Source organism: Staurois parvus, unplaced genomic scaffold (assembly GCF_062004578.1).
Source record: "Staurois parvus isolate SC_StPar_1 unplaced genomic scaffold, SC_StPar_1.0 ptg000686l, whole genome shotgun sequence".
In the NCBI taxonomy this organism is placed as follows: domain Eukaryota; kingdom Metazoa; phylum Chordata; class Amphibia; order Anura; family Ranidae; genus Staurois; species Staurois parvus.
Window position 1 is genome coordinate 1,122,414 of NW_028318482.1, and position 19,212 is coordinate 1,141,625.

Below are 19,212 nucleotides of genomic sequence, written 5' to 3' on the forward strand. Positions count from 1 at the left end.
ATAAAACAGAGGCAACAAAACACGCCCACGCAGGGGCTATCAATTGCACCGATAGAAAATGTATAATAGAGCAGACAACGCTCTAATTCCAATAAGGCAAAACGTATGCCCACGTAGGGGCTATCAATGGCACATAGGTAACAATAACATCAGTGAAACTCAGATTATCGCAACTAAAGACAGCTGTCCACTGTCACATCAAAACAAACAGAAAAGGAAAGAAGAAAAGCAGAGAAGAAAGAAAGAGAAAAAACAAAAACAAAAACACACACCAGAGAGCAAGGGTCCATGAGCGCCAATACAAAACTCCATCACCTCCCTACACTGGCCGGGGGGAGCGTGGGAAAGGCATATTGCAACCACGGTTCCCATATTTTCAAAAATTTATGTTGAGAGTCATTGCATATACTCGACATCTGTTCATTGAGCATCATAGTAGTCATACGATCCCGCACCCCCTGAAAAAGTACAAACGGACTCTTCCAGGCCTGGGCAATTGTCCTAGTGGCTGATAAAAACAAATAGGAAGCCAATCGCTGCTGACGAGCCAAGAGGCCCGGTATGGGGCAATGAAGCAAAGCATACCGAGCATCCCGGCGTATGGAGAGATGAAACAAAGTGAAAAGGAGGCCAAACACACGAGACCAAAAACGAACCAACCTCGGGCATGACCACCAGATATGCAGTACATCGCCACGATGGCCACAACCCCGAAAACATCGATCACTACAGGCAGGGTTAGCCTGGGCCAAACGAGCCGGCACCCAATACCAACGAAACAATACCTTATAGGCTGCTTCCAGCGTGGTCGTATTAAACGAACATTTAGCTATGAGTGACCAGGCCTTATTCCAGTCCTCCGGATCCACAGCCACTCCCAGGTCGCGTTCCCACTGAACTACATATGAAAGAGAAGTGTGCGACGAGCATCTGTTCAAAGCTGCGTAAAGAAGGGAGATAAGGCCCGGGGCGCCCGGACACTGCTGGCAAAGCCGTTCAAAGGCAGATGTCTGATATGGGAAAGCAGAAGTGGCCCTCAGCGAGAGTAGCCAGTGCCGCAATTGAAGGTACCGAAAAAATTCCGCTGGGGGAACATCCGGAGACTCCCGGAGGACATTCCAGGTGGGAAAGGACCGAAAAATCAAAAAGTGTCGCACCTGTGAGAAACCATGAGCCACCCACCAAGAAAATGCCCTCGGGTGATCTAGACCCGGCGGGAAAAGAGGGTTATTAACGATTGGAAGCAAGGGCAAGAAAGGTGACATCAGGCCACTGGAGTAACGTACCGAGTCCCAGACTCGTAGGCCATGGAGCAACATCGGACTCAGCACCGTAGGGCGCAGGGCAGGGGGAAGCCATAGAAGTGTCGATAGTGCGATAGGGGCACAATTAGGCAGTTCCAGCAGGACCCAGAGAGGAACATCGGAGGAAGCGTGCAACATAGACAGCGGGGCAATTTGGCTCGCCTGATAATACTTAGTTACATTGGGTACCCCAAGACCACCTTGGAGTCTATGAGCAAAGAGCGTATTTCTAGAAACTCTGGGATGCTTATTGGCCCAGATAAAACGCATAAACTTCGCCTGAAGCAACCGAAGAAAATGAGGGGGAACTTGCACTGGAAGGGTGCGAAAATAATATAACAATTTCGGCAAGATGGTCATTTTCACTGAATGAACCCGTCCTATCCAAGACAGGTGCGGAAATTGCCAGGAATGCATAAGAGAAGATAAGGAGCTAAGCAAAGGATAATAATTTGCAGCAAAAAGGGAGTCATAGGTGGGGGTCAAGCGAATGCCCAAGTATTCAAGAGAAGAGGAAGCCCACCGGTAAGGGAAGTGGGATTGTAGGCGCGAAACCAAATCTGAAGCCAAAGTAATATTGAGAGCAACGGTTTTATCCAAATTAATACGTAGACCCGAGATCAAGGAAAAGTGCTCAAGAACCCGTTGCAAATTAGGAAGCGTCGTCAGAGGATTAGTAAGGGTCAAGAGGGCATCGTCCGCAAAGAGGCTCAGCTTAAACTCCTGTCCCGCGTATGGAACTCCCGATACATTGCAGTCAGTCCGGAGCGCTAAAGCCAGTGGCTCAAGCGCCAGGACAAAGAGCGCCGGGGACAGCGGGCAGCCCTGCCTCGTCCCTCGCCCAACAGGAAAGGGATCCGAGAAATACCCAGCGTATTTAACGGAAGCCGAAGGAAAGGAATACAAGGCTTGAATCCAAGAGAGAATAGAATCCCCGAAACCCCAGCGAGACAGCACAAACCGCAGATATTCCCAGGATAGAGAATCAAAAGCTTTATATATGTCCAAGGACAGTAAGAATCCTGGGATTTTCCGTTGTTGCAGAAAATGTATAAGATGGACCACCTTACGGACATTATCACCCGCCTGCCTCCCGGGGACGAACCCTACTTGGTCCCTGTGGACCAGGCTACACAAATATTTATTGATGCGAAAACTAAGGATCTTGTCCAATATTTTCAAGTCTTCATTAAGAAGAGAGATGGGCCGGAAGGCTTGCGGTTCCTGGACATCAGCGGTCGTTTTAGGAATCATAGAGATATGTGCCCTAAGTGCGTCCGGAGAGGGCAAGGAGCCCTGTCGTAACTCATTAAAGTAGGCAGCTAAAAAGGGCGCCAATAGGGCTGAGAATTTTTTATAATAGAGACCGGAGAAGCCGTCTGGACCTGGGGCCGCGGTGGACCGTAAAGATTTGATTGCTTGTAGCACTTCCGGTACGGTGACACCTGCGTTGAGGGCCACCTGTGCTGCCTCGGTTAATCCAGGAAGATGGAGGTCCTGAAAGAATGCCTCTGCCTGGGCCACAGGGAAGGGATCTGGGGCAGCATAGAGGCGCGAAAGGAAGTCCGAGAAGCGGGAAACAATCTGCTGGGGATTAGAAGTACAGCCACCAGTGGAAAGTCGAAGCCGAATCGGTTTATGGGGTTTCCCCACAGAATTGAGTTTCCTGGCTAGCATGGGACCGGGCTTATTAGCACAGGAATAGAATTTATGTTTGGTCCAACGCAAGGCCCGTTCCGCCTCCGAAGAGGCAAGGAGGTCCAATTCTGTCGCCAGAGCGTCCCGAGCGCGTTTATGGGCCACGGATGGAGATGACTTCCAACGCGCATCCGCAGAGGCCAAGAGAGAATGAAGCTCCGAGAGTCGACGTTCCCGCTCCCGCTTCCGGACTGCAGCCAGTTGTATAACATGACCCCGCACCGTGGCCTTATGCGCTTCCCATAGGGGCACTGCTGAAGAGACCGATCCCGAGTTTTCCGTAAAGTATGTCCGTAAGAAGAATTCTATTTCTTGGCAGGTAGCCTGAGTGGTCAGTAAAGAGTCATTGATGCGCCAATGAAAAGGGCGTCGTTCTGACCCGGAAAGGGCAAGGAGGAGTACCAAAGGATCATGGTCTGACCAGGTTGAGGAGGGAATAGTTATCCGCCGGACCAAGGGGAGTTGCTGGACCTGCATGAATATATGATCAATTCTACAGAAACTGTCATGAGGGTTAGAATAGAACGTAAAGTCGCGTTCAGTTGGATGAAGTTCCCTCCAGACGTCCGCTAGCCCCGCCGTCCGCAAAAGAGAGCGCATACGTTCCTCCAGCACCAAGTCATGAGAGGGGGTCGCTCCTTGTGCGTAGCGCCTATCCAGTGTGGAATCTAAGGTAACATTCGAATCCCCCATAACAAGAAGAAGACCCTTAGAGTGTCGAGAAATAATGGTGCAAAGATGCGAAAAGAATTTATGCTGGAAACGGTTAGGCGCGTAGTAAGAGACAAAGGTAACCTCCTGGTCCCAGAGGGTGCCTTGCAGAAGCAAATACCTGCCCGTGGGGTCCGCTATATTCCGAGCACAGACAAAGGGGAGATTGCGTTTAAAAGCTATCAGAACACCCCGACGCTTCTCAGGAGCCGAGGCCGTGTAAAAGATGGGATAGTGAGGTGAAAGATAACGCGGAGCGGAGGACTGAGAAAACCTGGTCTCCTGTAGACATACCACATCTATTTGTTGCGACTTGAGGTGATGAAAAACTTTAGTCCGTTTCTGAGGCGAATTGAAGCCCTGAACATTTTGTGAATGTATTTTCAAAAGGGGTGAGGCCATGGCGGTATCAACGCAACACGCTCAGCAGAAAAAAGCCCAAAGCAGCCAGCAATTTCCACTCCCAATGGCGATCGGACCATGGCGTCCCGGAACCCTGCAGAAAACAAAAACAAAAAAAAACAGAGAAAAAGAGAAGAACAAAGAAAGAAAAAAGGAAAAAGACACAAAAAGTATACACAACAGTGCAATCGTGTCACACCAATGGTGACGTGCATCCTACACATGAAGGATACAGTTAGGGGTAACTCTACCACCGGACACATGGCTGCAAATGGAAACATCAAAACAGAAGCCCTCAGGGGGCAAAAAGGCAATGTACATAATAGAATATAGTAAATCTTAATAAACTAAAAGTCCCAGGAGCAGGAACCTCCGCGACGACCCTCCCATAGAAACCCAGAGAACCACGGGGGCCAACCCCCCTCCACCCAACCAGGCCCACCGGGTCAACCTCCCACCCTGGAGCCCAAGGGAACCATCACCCAATGCCACAAACGTAGACCCAAGCACCATCACATGGACCCAAAACAGGCTGCGGCAGCAAAAAGTCCCGATTCCTAAGTCCAGGAAGAGACCCCCCCCCAACCCAGGATGAAACCCAAAAGGGCAAGCCGGAGCAGTCTCAACCTAGAATGTCGACAAACCGGGGAGGCCCTAAGGGCCAAACTCACAATCTCGTCAGGGTAGTCCCTCGGTGAGACGATATGTGGGAGTTCCAAGGCGCATCTTCAGCCTGGAGAAGAACAGGAAGGACTTGATCGCGAAGGGGTCTGAGGGAGAGCCCCCCTCCTGTTGGACGACCGCTCCCAGATGCGGCCCAGAGGGGGCGGCCTTGCCGAGGATCCAGAGGAATGAGCCGGGCTCCGATCAGCAGCTTCCGGCGAGAGAAGATGTAGAGATTCCAGGAGAGAATGGGCCTCCTCCGGCGTAGCCACAGAATGACTGCGGCCCTGGTAGGTGAAGGTGAGGCGGAACGGAAAGCCCCAGGCATATTTAATTCTGTGTTTCACCAGGACCGAGGTGAAGGGCTTCAACTGGCGTCGCTTCTGGAGAGTGGTCTGAGAGAGGTCCGCGAAAAGCTGGTAGCGGTGCCCCTGGAAGCTAAGATCAGGGTTATTTCTGGCCGCCAAGAGGATAGTTTCCTTAGTGCGGTAATAAGTAAACTTGATGACAATGTCCCTCGGGGGCCCATCCGGTCGTCTGGGGCCCAAAGAACGATGTATGCGGTCAAATTCGAGCCGGTCAATGGGAATAGTGGGTGTCAGCTCCTGAAACAGAGCAGTAGCAGTGGAGGTAAGATCCGTGACCGTTTCCGGAATACCCCTTAATCGCAAATTGCCACGGCGGGAACGGTTTTCGAAATCCTCAAGCCGCAGAAGTGCGTCCGCCAATTCCTTCTTAAGGTCGCACAGGTCCTGTTCGTGATTTTCAATGACTGTGGCCGCAGCGTCCATTTTATCTTCGAGATCATTCGTCCGATTGCCCAAATCCCGAATTTCCCGCGAAAGACGGTCGGCCAGCTTGGTGGTAGCGGAGGACAATTCTGTTTGCAGCATACTTTTAAAGCGGCGCAGGAGCTCGGCATCCCGCAGGGATGGAATGTGCGACCGCTGGGATGGCTCGGGATCCAGGTCCTCCCCACTGCCAGGATCCATCTCACCTGCAGGTAGTGATGGCAGGGGACCCAAACTTGCAGCCAGGGCTTCAGCTGTTGTCCGGGGCGAAAACCGCGAATCCGCGGCCGGGGTCCTGGAAGCCTCCGGCGGCCGGCCTAAAATCGAGGCCGCGGCTTCACCTGCGATCTCCGGCGGGTAGGCCGCAACCTCCCGAACGGTCCGCCGGACGCTGGAGGTGCGGGGGGCCGGGGTTTTTTTCCCCATCAGGGTGCTGGAGGGACAGGGGGCCAGGGAGGAAGCGGAGGGACCCCCCCTGAGGGTCAGAAATCGGCCGATGTGTCCGGCGGCCGAGACAGTAAATTAATAGGCAGCCATCCTGGCTGCATTTTTGGAGTTTTGAGCTTCAAGCTACAAATCGCTCAAGTGTGAATGCAGCCTAAGTCTGCCTTAAAATGGCCTTGTGTGGGTGGAGTTGGGAACTGTGCTGCAATTAGCATCTCTGTATTGAAGAAAAATAAGAATGCAGTAGGTTTTTAAAATGGTCTGCATCTAATAAATATGTGAAATAGGTTTTCAACGGACTCAACCTTCAAAAGTTCAACATCAGTTAAAGAAGGTTTCTGTTTTTCTCAGATGCAGACAGTCCTTCGCTTTCTCCCAACTGCTGCAGATCTGAAGGAGTTCAGGACACTCCATATTGTAGAACAGCCGTTCCCAACCTCTGTCAAGCTGTGATGCACCATGAAAAATACAGAAACTTGTCAGCAACTAACATCATACAATGAAATGTTTTGAGAGCTCTTACATTCCAAAGCAAAGCATTTTAATGCAGTAAACCAGTGGAGAATTATGGCTTTTATTACTCTCATTGTGTGAACACAGATGGAAACAAATCATTTTAAACTGAAATAAGTGTGCGTTATCAGTGAGAACATATCTATGTTATAATGTTTATCTTGAACTAACTTTTTTGTGTGACATGCACATTTTTTACATTACTTGATCTTTCATATTTATGCGATTTTATGAGTACTACTAGAAGCAGAGCAGGTGAGGGTCTAACAATGACTACTTAAAATGTAGCTAAACGCAAGAACGAACATCTAATATATTGCTCCTTACTGGTCCGAATTGTGGTTTCTGCTTTTTTTCAGGCTTTATCTTTATTTTCATAAGGAGATCCTACCAGTAACAATTCCTGTCCTATGGTGACATTTCTCACTCACCGTACTGTGTCTATGAAGGAGTAGTGTTGTCACTCTCCACCTTTCTTCATCTCCATAATACAGAGAGGAATTCACAGGGGAGAACTGGGAAAGCTGGTAACATAATTTAAGACCTCGATACAGTGCACTGGAAATTATAAAGACAATCTGGCAGATTTACAGGTGTTTTTAAATGCACTTAAGCCTGGAAAAAAAAAAAAACACACTACTGCAGCCACAACAGGCTCAGCAAACTGCAATATATAATTATGTTATTGCATCTAGAAATATTTAACATTTGTCAAGTAAAGATCTTAGCTATACAGGGAGTAAATTGTCTGTGGTACATCGGCTGATTTGGACTTTGGCATTGTGAAAGGGAGCGGTAAAGCACAATAAAGCCAAGCTGGTGTATGTAATAAAGAAATGTATAGAATAACTTAAAACAGAAACTAGTGAGGCACTGAAATGAAAATTGAGGATCAAAACCTAAAATTTAGGATGCATTTGGCTGAAAAACGAAAAGGACAGTTTTTAAAACTATATTTTTTTTTTATATAGAATTGTATTATACTCGACATTTTAATTAATATCATGAATTTAAATGAATATGAAATTATGTCCAATAGGCTCTTTCACACTGAGCAGTTTTTGATGTGTTAAAAAAAGAAAAAAAAAAAAGAAAGACATCCCTTTAAATTGAATGTACGTCTTGGAACCTGTTGCGATTCCCTTGCGATGTAAAAAATCCTGCTTGCCGCATTTTTGGTGCATATTTGGTAAGTAAAAAAAAAAAAAGGAGGCACCAAAAACGCACCTCCCCATTGAGGCCTGGTTCAAACCTATGCATTTTTTTTTGTGTGTTTTTGCAGATACGCACTGCAGTCCATTTAATAGTTTCCTACGTTCACATCTACACTTTCTTGCAGCGATTTTGGTTATTAAACGTGAAATGTTGTGTTTTTTCTTTAGACTTCAATGGAGATACTGCAGTAAACACATGTAGGTTTTGAGAAGTTTTGTGTTTTTAATCTGCCTAGCAACAGGTTGGGCAAAAAGAAGAAGAAAAAAAAAAGCATCAAAAATGTATGTGTAAACGCAAACACACTGAAAAAGGCACTGCAAAATGGACAACACGCAAGCTACACTGGTGTGAACAGGCCTGAAATGTATTGCAAATACAGCAAAAAGGCATCAAAAACACACAATGTGTTTTTGAGTTACATGACCTTTGAAAAATGCACCCCAAATGTGGTAAAATTGGGGCAAAATTGCGGGTGTATCGGCGGCCATTATTGGCACCTCTTTTCCTAATCGGCAAAATACAGATAACACTATTTTCGGCCGATACATTTCGGCTGCAATATATAGGTGCATTCCTAACAGAAACATTACCACACTGATAAGACAGACATCTGTACATTTTCCCCTTTAAAAGTTGGGAGAACAGCTGCCAACAGCTGTAGCAATGGAGTGATCAGCCCCTTACAAAAAGATTGCCAGGGTCCACCATTGCATATATTTTTTCTAATCATTACTAACTAGCAGACTCTGTCAGATTTTTTGTGCGTCGGCATATGAAAATGGCGCAGTGAACTGCAGGCAGGTGAAAGAAAGTGTTATGTTTCACCACAACACATTAATGGCATCTAAACTTTAAGTTTGTTGATGCCTGCTCCAACCGAACCCAGGGTAGTTCAGCTCATCACTAATAGCCATCACAGAAAACAGTTTCAGAATAGGACCCTTGCTTTCTGTGTTGAAGCAGTGGTCCCTCTGCAGAGGTCTGACACTTCCCCTGTTGAGACTAATGCCTCGTACACACGATAAGAAAGTTGTCCGAAAATCTTTGCGGAACCACTGATTGAACGATTTTCTCTTCATTGATGAGCAGGATGTTTTAACCGCTAACGATATTGTGAACGAAATAATCTGGTTGAACAGTGAAAATTTTGTTTCACATACGAACGACCGATTTTTTTATGCAGTGGTATGACGGTCGTATGAAAAAAATCTATCAAGCGCTATCATGCATGAGCAGAAACAGAAGATGACCCGGATGTTTATGTTCATAAACAAACGAAAAATCCAAATGTTAAAAGTACATTGGTCTAATGAGTTAATGAAACCAGAATTCTGCATATTCTATTTTATGTATCACTATTTATGTATGTAGGTAATGTAATAAACTGTATTATATTCATTGCTGGTAACTGTTGTGTATATCACTTGTTCTGGTCGGAAGGGCGTGGCTACAAGGTCACATGCACACTGCATCACTTCCACTTGTACGGCAGACATCAACACTATGTATTGCCAGACAAACGATTTTTTAAGATTGGTTAATGTGGGCCATGATTTCGACCAACAAATGAACTCCTCTCGGTCGTCGGAAGGAGCATGAGCTTTGCCAATTGCAGAGCCTTAGGATTGTAGTTGGTAAAGGAAATGTGCGGGACCTCTGCAGAGAGATCACTGCTTTCATAAATAGCAAGGAACCCTCTCGGCAACATGCTTTTCTATTCAGGCTGTGGGTGATTTCTACCAAAAAAAAAAAAAAAAATTAACTGGGCTCTTAATCCTAGAACATGTCCCAGACTTAAAATACCAGATTTTGATGACACTTACGTTTCTTCCTCATTTCAATACTAACAAATTAGAAGTGCACAGTTGGTGGACCTAAATAGCAAACGGAGATGAGTAAATTGACCCCAGAAATAGGAATTTAGGCAACCTCACCTTTTTATAGAATACTGCTAATTTTCCAATCTACGGTTATCCCACAATTGATAAATGCAGCCAATCAGGGTCCACAAACTGCCTATTCTATTCAAACTATTCTACCATATTCAGGGACAAATCTCTGCAATTTAACTAAAGCAGGCCATAGAGGAGTTATTTTTTTCATTCAACCAGCGGGAAAAAAAAAAAGGGAGGCCTTGATTCCCCCACCCATCCATGCAATTGATGTGGATGGGGGAAGCCTCACGCTGTGGGTCCCTGTATTTGGTCCAGACAGAAGAAAGACTTTCCCGCTGCCATATTACGTTGGGGAAAATCTGACATGCTTGGTTGTATAGATATTGATCAGTAGATTGACTTTTGCATAACGGGCCTGCCCATACATGGATCGAAATTCGTCCGGCCTCTGCTGAACCGGCTAAATTTCGATCCATGTATGGCTGGCTTAAAGTTACAATACAGGTGGGATATGCCAAACGCGCCCTCTTCATAGATCTATTTACTTCTCTGCATTGATACATAAACATTACACATCCTAATGTCTTCAAGTCAAGTCAGAACACCACAGGTAAGCCCCGAGATTGGTCCTGGTTACAGTTATTGGGATATATGAAAAGGCAGCTCTGCATTGCACTACAGACAGACTCAGCTTGGCAACACAGATATACGCCATGTCTACCGATCCTCACGAACTGCAGACAGCCAACACCTGCACAAAATGCTCCAAACTCATCTCAGCAGCACCATCTAGTGACAACAAAGCTGAACTGTTGCACCAAAATAAAGCAACTTGACTGCAACATTGCTTTAATGGCACTGCCACATAAAAAATTGCATAGGCTTTGATGGAAGCAGCCGTTCCACATGCCAGTGATCCAGTGAGCGTATTAACAGCTTCGCTCTCCAAAAACAGTTTTGTGGGTTTTTGGCAGATGATTAGCACCAAGGTCATCAACCTAGCTTGTGATAAACGGGGAAGTCGGTTGACAACTGAAATAGAAAGGAGAGATATGGAAGGGACAGAGAAATGGACCCCTGTGTATAGATGTGATCGATGATATATGGATGCATACCCAGGATGTCAGTGACATTCAACAATGGGTACTGAGCATAATACTCAGTGACATACTACTCTTTCTGTTCGCGTTTCCATAGACTGTCATAGGTGACAGTATAGAAATTGTGGATTGAAGAAATCCATACAGTGGACTACAGCTCCAGCTCATACCATAGATCCTCTCTCTTTACTAATGCCTACTGTTGTAGATCCATGTAAAACTCACACACATTACAAATCTGTATAATCACTTTTTGATCTACCAACATGTATGTAGTACAAGAGCTTGTCGAACATCATGCGAATTGATTGGATAGCTTAGGTAGGTCTTCATATTACAAAGTTTTGTCAAGACGAAGTTTGTTGTATAGAGATTTTATGGTCGGAGTGTAACGTGCAGGGGTGGACTGACAACTCATGGGGCCCACGGGCAATAGGGGATCATGGGGCCAGTGTCCTTGCCCAAACTCAAAAAAGCCTATGGAAAAGGTACCAGGGGCATCTCATGGGGCCCCCTACTGACCCCAGGCCCTCGGGCAGTGCCTTTCTGATCTAAGGAGTTTCTGTTCCAAATTTACTGAGAAATTATTATATAGTTGATGACATGGCTCCCCAAATCAACACAGACTGTGGAAACGTCACACTGGACTTCAAGCATCTTGCAGTGTGTGCCTCTCCATTCTTCCTCCATACTCTGGGTCCTTGGTTTCCAAATGAGATGCAAAAGTTGCTCTCATCATTAAAGAGGACTTTGGACCACTGAGCAACAGACCAGGTTTGTTTTTCTTTAGCCCAGGTAAGACGCTTCTGACGTTGTTTGTTGTTCAGGAGCGGCTTGACAAAAGGAATACGACATTTGAAGCCCATGTCCAGGATCCGTCTGTGTGTGGTTGCTCTTGCCCTTTTCCTGACAATCCTCTCCAGGCTGCGTTCATCCCTGCTGCTTCTGCACCTTTTTCTTCCACACAACTTTCTATTAATGTGCTTTGATACAGCACTTTGGGAATATCCAACTTCTTTTGCAATTAACTTTTGAGGCTTTCTCTCCGTATGGAGGGTGTCAATGATGGTTTTCTGCACATCAGGTCAGCAGTCTTTCCCATGATTGTGATTCCTACTGAACCAGACTGAGAGACCATTTAAAGGCTCAGGAACCCTTTGCAGGTGTTATGGCTTAATTAGCTGATTAGAGTGGGACACTTTGAGCCGAGAATATTGCACCTTTTCACAATATTCTAATTTTCTGAGATTGTGGATTTGGGGTTTTCATGAGCTGTAAGCCATAATCATCACAATTATGACAAATCACGGCTTGAACTATCTTGCTTTGCATGTAATGAGTCTATCTCATATATTAGTTTCACCTTTGAAGTTGCATTACTGAAATAAATTAACTTTTGCACAATATTCTAATTTTTTGAGTTTCACCTGTATATTGTTCTTTGACAAAGACTGGGAAGCAGCCGAATTTGCACTAAGCGGCCACTGGTTGTTTAGCCTATTGTGGATGCTTCCTTTATCGTACACTGAAATACCAGTTTGTATAGTAAGAAAATGCTAACTTGAATCATCAGTTATTGTCTATTCAAATAAATATCATCCTAATTCAATGATTTAGAAGTGTCCAATGTGATTTCTTATTGAAGATATAACACATATTACAAATGCGTTCTTTGTCACTGGAATACCCACCAGAACTGCAAATAGATTGTGTAGATAGGTAGCAGAGTGCACATGACTTTCAGGAGGAGTGATTAATGATAGAAGGGAGCACCTGACCTGACAAAGTCAAGATCTGCATATAAACTGCAGCCTAGTTTAAAAGCCTATACAGTTTAAATGACCTGATCGCACAGATAATTAGCAACTTGTATTTATACGCTTTAACATCCTGGCATTTGTTTAAAGTGGGTATAAAGGCTGAAGGTTGCTCTCTCCCTGCTCATTGGCTCAGAGACAGCATTGAGAGCCATAGGGCCTGTTGCTGTCAATCACAGCAAGTGAGGGGGGCGCAGGGACGGGTCTGACCCACACTCCGTGTGTCAACAGACGCAAACAGCCAGCCCAGAAGAGAGCCCGCATGAGTGCCACCATAGCAAGTGACTAGTTGCTCATGCTATAGCAGGAACTGGGGGGTGGGTGCGGGGAATGGTTAAAGGAGCCAGGAGCGCCAGTGGAGGACCCCAGAAGAAGAAGATCACGGCTGCTCTATGCAAAAGCATTGCGCAGAGCAGACAAACATAACATTCGTCTTTTAAATAACAATCATGGGTTTATAAATTACTTTAAAACTGGTTTTCAGTACAGGCACAATTTATTTACTACAAAAACAATTATAAAGATAGAATTATGGTCTAATAGACAACAGTTAGACTCTTTCAATCTTTCTTTTGTTATGAGGCACAAACTTCAGGATCTATATCATTCTACAGCATTGTAGCAGTTTATCCAGAACTTACTGTGGCTGTCACTTTGTCCCAGTCTGACACAAAGGCACGGAAACCCTCTCCAAACACAGTTCCTGCAGTCCTAGAATGAGAATACAGTTAGTTCCTGATTCAAAATAGTGCACAAAAAAAGCAAATGAAGGCACCCTGTATTGATGTAGGGGGGACCAGATGGAACCAGAGTACCATATGGTGAAGCAGACATCTGACACACCCGGAAGTGTTGGAACTTCAGTGTAGCTCTTGGAACAAACAGCCGACTAGATGGACAAGTATAACTAATCTTTCATCCATACAGTTTGCAAAAAGACAAGTCTCCAGCTAAAGTCTTATAGTCTTCTCTCTAGCTGCCCATGTCTCCTACCTTTCTTCCATTTTAGCACTACAGCTTACATCAATCTTTTCACCATTCCACACTTTCGTGAGCGCCAGATGTCTGTGTCCCCCTCCACGCACCATGGGTTTCACACTCTGACCCCTAGGTCACTACTGGACTCAGCATGGATGTAGGGGGTCAGAAGGAAGGAACCACATCAAGTGATAAAAGGACACAAGCATTCGAAACGTCTAGAATTGTTGCACGCTAAACAGACAGACAGAGGCTGCAACATTGGAACGGAGGAAAAGTAGAAAACACAGCCTTCCAGCGTGTAAAGTATAATACCTCTACTACTACAGGAAACTAGAAGAATGGTCTGGATAAAAGCGCACAGATGTGTCCCAAAGGAAATAAGTGAATGGTATATGTCAACTGTGATTGGTGGGGAAAAAAAACTCACTGCTGCCATGGTAAAAACACATCGGTTTGTGGAAAGTATGAACAGGAGCCAGGCGCTGTGTAGTTTTCTGATAAAAGTAATACACCTTATATGGAGGTGTGCCTTTAATAATTCATATGGTAAAAAATAAATAACCAGCCTGTGGCTTTAAGAAGCCAGGTTCCAAGATGGACGGCCCGTCCGCTCAGAGGGAAGCAGTGGAGTAGAATACCTGTCATTGCAGGGACCACGTGTATCCGACGTCCCAGCGTCCTGGATGACGTCACCACAATGTGGAGAGACGGAGGGGGGAGGGGGGGAACTCTTGCTGGAGCCGCAGCTTTAGAAGGAAGAGGCCGGTTGCCGGGACAACATGTTTCGCGCTCATGCGTTTTATCAAGTCTCGAGACTACACAGCGCCTGGCTCCTGTTCATACAGGAAACTAGTGCTTTTAATTTGTTTAGGAACCTGACAGGGTCTCTTTAAAGCAGACCTTGCAGTACAATGCAAGGTCCGCATATATTAACCCTTTAAACATCACATTCTGTCAGTAGTTCCAAAATGTACCTGTAAAGAAAAAAAAAAAGTTGGATTTATACTTACCTTTACCAATCTTCTCCATCACTTGACAACACACCAGCATCCTTCTGGAAAAATTACTAGGGGAAGAAGAGCAGGCATTTCAGAGGATTTTGCCAGAAAGAATGTGGCATAATCCTCACTTAGGTGGAACAAGGGGTAATGTAAGTAAACATCTGCCCTTCTTTATAGGTACATTTCGGAACTACGAACAGGTCATTTTTTTTTGTCATGGAGTAGTATTTATTACATTTGTTGTATAGTTTACAGAAAAACATTAAAACAAATCTCACAAAATAGCAGTAGCACAGGTGTTTCTTATGCAAAACAATGATAATTACAGGCATCCAAAAGTCACACCCATGTAGCACAATTCGAAATAACAAGCAGAACAGTTGATTTTTAAAGGAGGATGGGGCTCTGACAGTACAGGCCTACAATATAAGTTAGTCAGTGAAGTATTTAACTTAAAGCTGACCTTGCAGTAAAATGCAAGGTACTTTTTAGGTTTGAAGTTGAATATACTGCACTGCCATGTTGATGTGGTGGGAATATAGGGTGCTGCATATGGGGGAAAAAAAAAAAAATTATATTACACACACACACACACACACACACACACACACACACCTACAATGCACCTCCCTCCTCAATGAAACTACTGTACAGCACTCTATATTTTAAATAGTGCTTTGTGCCAATGTTGCATAATCAAAGATACCTACTAGTCTTCTGAACACCTGTGATAATATACCCAAATAAATAGAGTGCTATAATACACCTCCCATTGCAGGGGGTGTATTCTTAACAAAATATGGCTTATAGTGATTGCAATTTCCGCACATACATAAAATGAAGATATCAAGAAAATTGAATTGTATGGTACTACAATGCACCTTCTCCTGTGTGAATGGGACTATAATGTGCAATGTTGAAAACAACCTGTGTATAAATCCACCACTGTAAAAAATTAATGTGATACATTAAAACAGTCAGTCCATGATCATGAAATAAAAATAGATTCATCTATGGAAAGCCCAGGTGCTACAGGACACCTTCCACATCAAGGAATTAACATAGTGTAGTGACAATTTGGTGATCCTGCTATCCAACAACGGTGATACGTGTTCCACTCATGCTGCCCCTCCAGAGCCCCACTCACCACAAGATTTTGACCACCTCACCAAGGTAGGTCAAAAAGCGCTTTTGGGTGCTTTGGCAAGCCCCTAGGATAGGTCAGTCTTCCTGTACCCTTTAACAACCAATGTCCTTTAGACCTGTATATTACATCTTGCTTTATGGAGACTTCAACTCCCTGTAATTCTAAGACACAGGCTGGAGGGGTGTGACACAGCCTGTGACTGGCAGAAATCTGGCCACACCATGTTACTACCAGAAAATGATGAAGATTTATATTATATTGATATATTTAGATGACAATTTACATCAGCTTATTTCAGCTTATTGATATGAATGATTTATTTTCACTCTGTATCCTAAAGGCGGTTTTTTTATTTTAAGCATGTGACCAGCAGCAGAGGACTAGAAGCTCTTCCTGCCACTGTTTCCCTGCAGAATGCTGGGAAATAGAGTCATGTGACAGCTGTATAATGGATAAGACAGAAAGGTACTTAAGATATGGTGCCATCATCCACATACAGAAAGAAAAAGGAAATGGAAAATAAAACCGTGTGCGTTTAGTATCACTTTAATGCATAGAATACATTAAGTTAAAAAAAAAATGTCCAGAACCACTTTAACCGCTTCCTGACCACCTGCAATGTACTGCGGCAGAGCGGCAGCTACAGGCAAAGTGACGTACCCATATGTCGCTCTGGCTGTACTAACACAGGGGGGCGTGCAGTGCTCTCCCCTCGTGACTGCGGTGTACAGCAAAATGAAGATCCTGGTGAACGGGACCCTGTGATCATGTGCTATACTAGTTCCTCCTTTGTAAAGTGTCCCCAAAAAGGCAGGATCGGCCCCGTTCGCTGCTAGCACTAGCGTTTAGCCCCTCTGCTGTTTTTCACGGAAGATTTGTACTAACTGATTGTGGGCCAAGGCAATTTATACGCACAATACATGCCCGCCCACCGAAATTCAGCTCTTTCCAGACAATTTGCATAGAAACCTATCACGGTTTCTGAATTTAAAAAAACTCTTTTAACCCTCAACATGGGCATTACAGAAAAGAATGAACTGCAGTCATATTGATCCACAGAGCCAATTCATCATATGCCTGTGTTTTCTGCTGTTACATATATGCCCAACATGGACCAGCAATGTACCGGTACGTCACTGGTTATACCAGGATGATGCCTGCAGCTACAGGCATTATACTGGCATTTTTTTTCAGCTGCTGGTCGGCTTTCATGTAAAAGCAATCCTGGTGGCCAATTAGCTGCTGAATTGTTTTTACGAGCAGCGGGAAGGGACATCCCCCCCCCTCTTGCTGCCTTTCACAGTTTTCTTGGGCTCCCCCGTCTCACAGGGGAATCTGAGAATGATCAGCTCTATGGTCAGCCATCGGAACTGCCAGCTGCAGAGACCAGAATGGCTTCAATAATCTCTATAGTCTAAGAGACCGGAAGCTACGAGCATTTCATCACTTCAGCTTCGAAGGCTATAAACAGCGCCATTTTTAAATTGGGAAAGCATCTGATCACACCGATCTTAGTGATATTAGATAATGTAAGGGCAGAGGAGATATCCAGAGTCTGATAGACCTCAGATTTCTCAAAAAAGAATATGACAATGCCCATTGAAGTTATAGGGGATATTTGCATTCCCTGTGATAGCATTAAAAGTGATCAGAAAAAAAAAAAAAATGGAAAGGTGTAAATGTAAAAATAATAATAAAAAAAAACCAAGCACCCTTGCCTCCCTGCATGCGCAAGCATTGACCCCATGCCGGTATGTAAGCAGCAGTTGCACTATGCATGTGAGATATCGCCATGAACATCAGATCAAGGGCAGTAATTCTAGCACTAGACCTCCTGTGTAAATATAAATTTGTGACCTGTAAAGGCTTTTAAAGCGTCGCCTATCGATAATAAAAATGTATGTACTTTGTTGCCATTGCATGGGCATGCCCAATTTTAAAGAATGTCATGTTTGGTATCTATTTACTCAGCGTAACAATCTTTTATATTTGATCAAACAATTGAGCAATATATTGCGTTTTTGTGCATTAAAATCATAAAAAGTGTATTTTTCCCAAAAGATTTGCGTTCGAAAAATCACTGCGCAAATACTGAGACGAAAAAATTTCAACACCAACCATTTTATTCTCTAGGGCCTCTGCTTTAAAAAACTATATAATGTTTGTAGGTTCAAAGTAATTTTCTAGCAAAAAAAACAGTTTTTTCATGTGAACAAAATGTGTCAGAAAAGGCTTGACAAGAGTGGGTGATGTGTGGCATAAGCTTCTAATGTTGGCCCTGAAATGCCAGGATAGTAGAAGCAACCCCTCCAAATGACCACTTTTTGGAAAATATTTGCTTAAATACACAAGCTTAAACTGGAACATAGGCACTGATTAACCTAATAATTTTTCCTTTGGGATTAATAAAGTATTCTAAATTAACAGATAAAGAAGTTGCACACTCAGTAAGATGATAACTCAGCTACTGAAAGTGCTTAATAAAACTGAGGGTTTAATATCACTTTAACCACTTGCCCTCCAGAAGATTTATCCCCCTTCCTGACCAGGCCATTTTTTGCGTTATGACGCTGCGTTACTTTGACAATTGCGCGGTCATGCAACACTGCACCTAAATGAAATTTACATCCTTTTTCCCCCACGAATAGAGCTTTCTTTCGGTGGTATTTGATCGACTGTGAGATTTATTTTTTGCGTTATTAAAAAAAAAAAAGACCAACAATTATGAGAAAAAAAAAAACTATATTTTTGACTTTTTGCTATTAAACCTGTCCAGTAAAAAAATAAAAAAATCACCTGTCCATAAAAAAAATAATTTAGTCATAGATTTAGGCCAAAATGTATTCTGCTACATGTCTTTGCTAAAAAAAATCCCAATACATGTAAATTAATTGGTTTACGTGAACGTTATAGCGTTTACAAATGGCGGTATATATACTGGGATATTTTATTTCTACTAGTAATAGCGGAGATCAGTGACTTATAACAGGACTGCGGCGGGCATTCTGAAACTGGGGAGAACTGACTTGGTGTCACTGACATCCCCAGTGACACCAATACAGTGATCAGTGCTAATAAAAGCACTGACGCTGTACTAATGGCACTGGGCAGGAAAGGGTTAACATGTGGTGTGATCAAAAGGTTAACAGTGTGCTGTTTTACTAGGGGCAGTGTGTGTGTGCTTCACTGTAAACACACTGCTTTGCATGGCAGTGCTGTGCACAGCCATGCAAAGCACTGTGCAGGAGATGACAAGGGAGAGAATTATTTTCTTTACAAACAGTTCAATCGCAGATGCTCGGCAATCACTGGGCGCTGGCGAGTAATAACCAGCCAGGACCCGGTGATTGACAGCCGCAGCTGGCAACGTATATATACACACGTGATTTTGCGCACCCGTGCAGCCCTGTAGCACTATTTCTGCTATAGGGTGGACAGGAAGCTGTTAATACTACTTTAAATTACTAGAAATGCAAATTTTCAGGATCCCTTAGGATCCTCCCTCATTGTATGTTTAGGCAAGGTACCTG

At 44.2% G+C, this 19,212-nt stretch overlaps 1 protein-coding gene across 1 annotated transcript in view; it reads right to left on the reverse strand.

Annotated features, from left to right (window-relative positions):
- Positions 1 to 19,212, reverse strand: part of LOC149447432 (ATPase family AAA domain-containing protein 3-A) — a 118,722-nt gene that overhangs the window by 68,227 nt on the left and 31,283 nt on the right. The window contains exon 7 of the mRNA XM_089652553.1: positions 13,195 to 13,264. Within this exon, the coding sequence (XP_089508679.1) occupies positions 13,195 to 13,264 (70 nt within the window). The remainder of the gene's footprint in view (positions 1 to 13,194; positions 13,265 to 19,212) is intronic.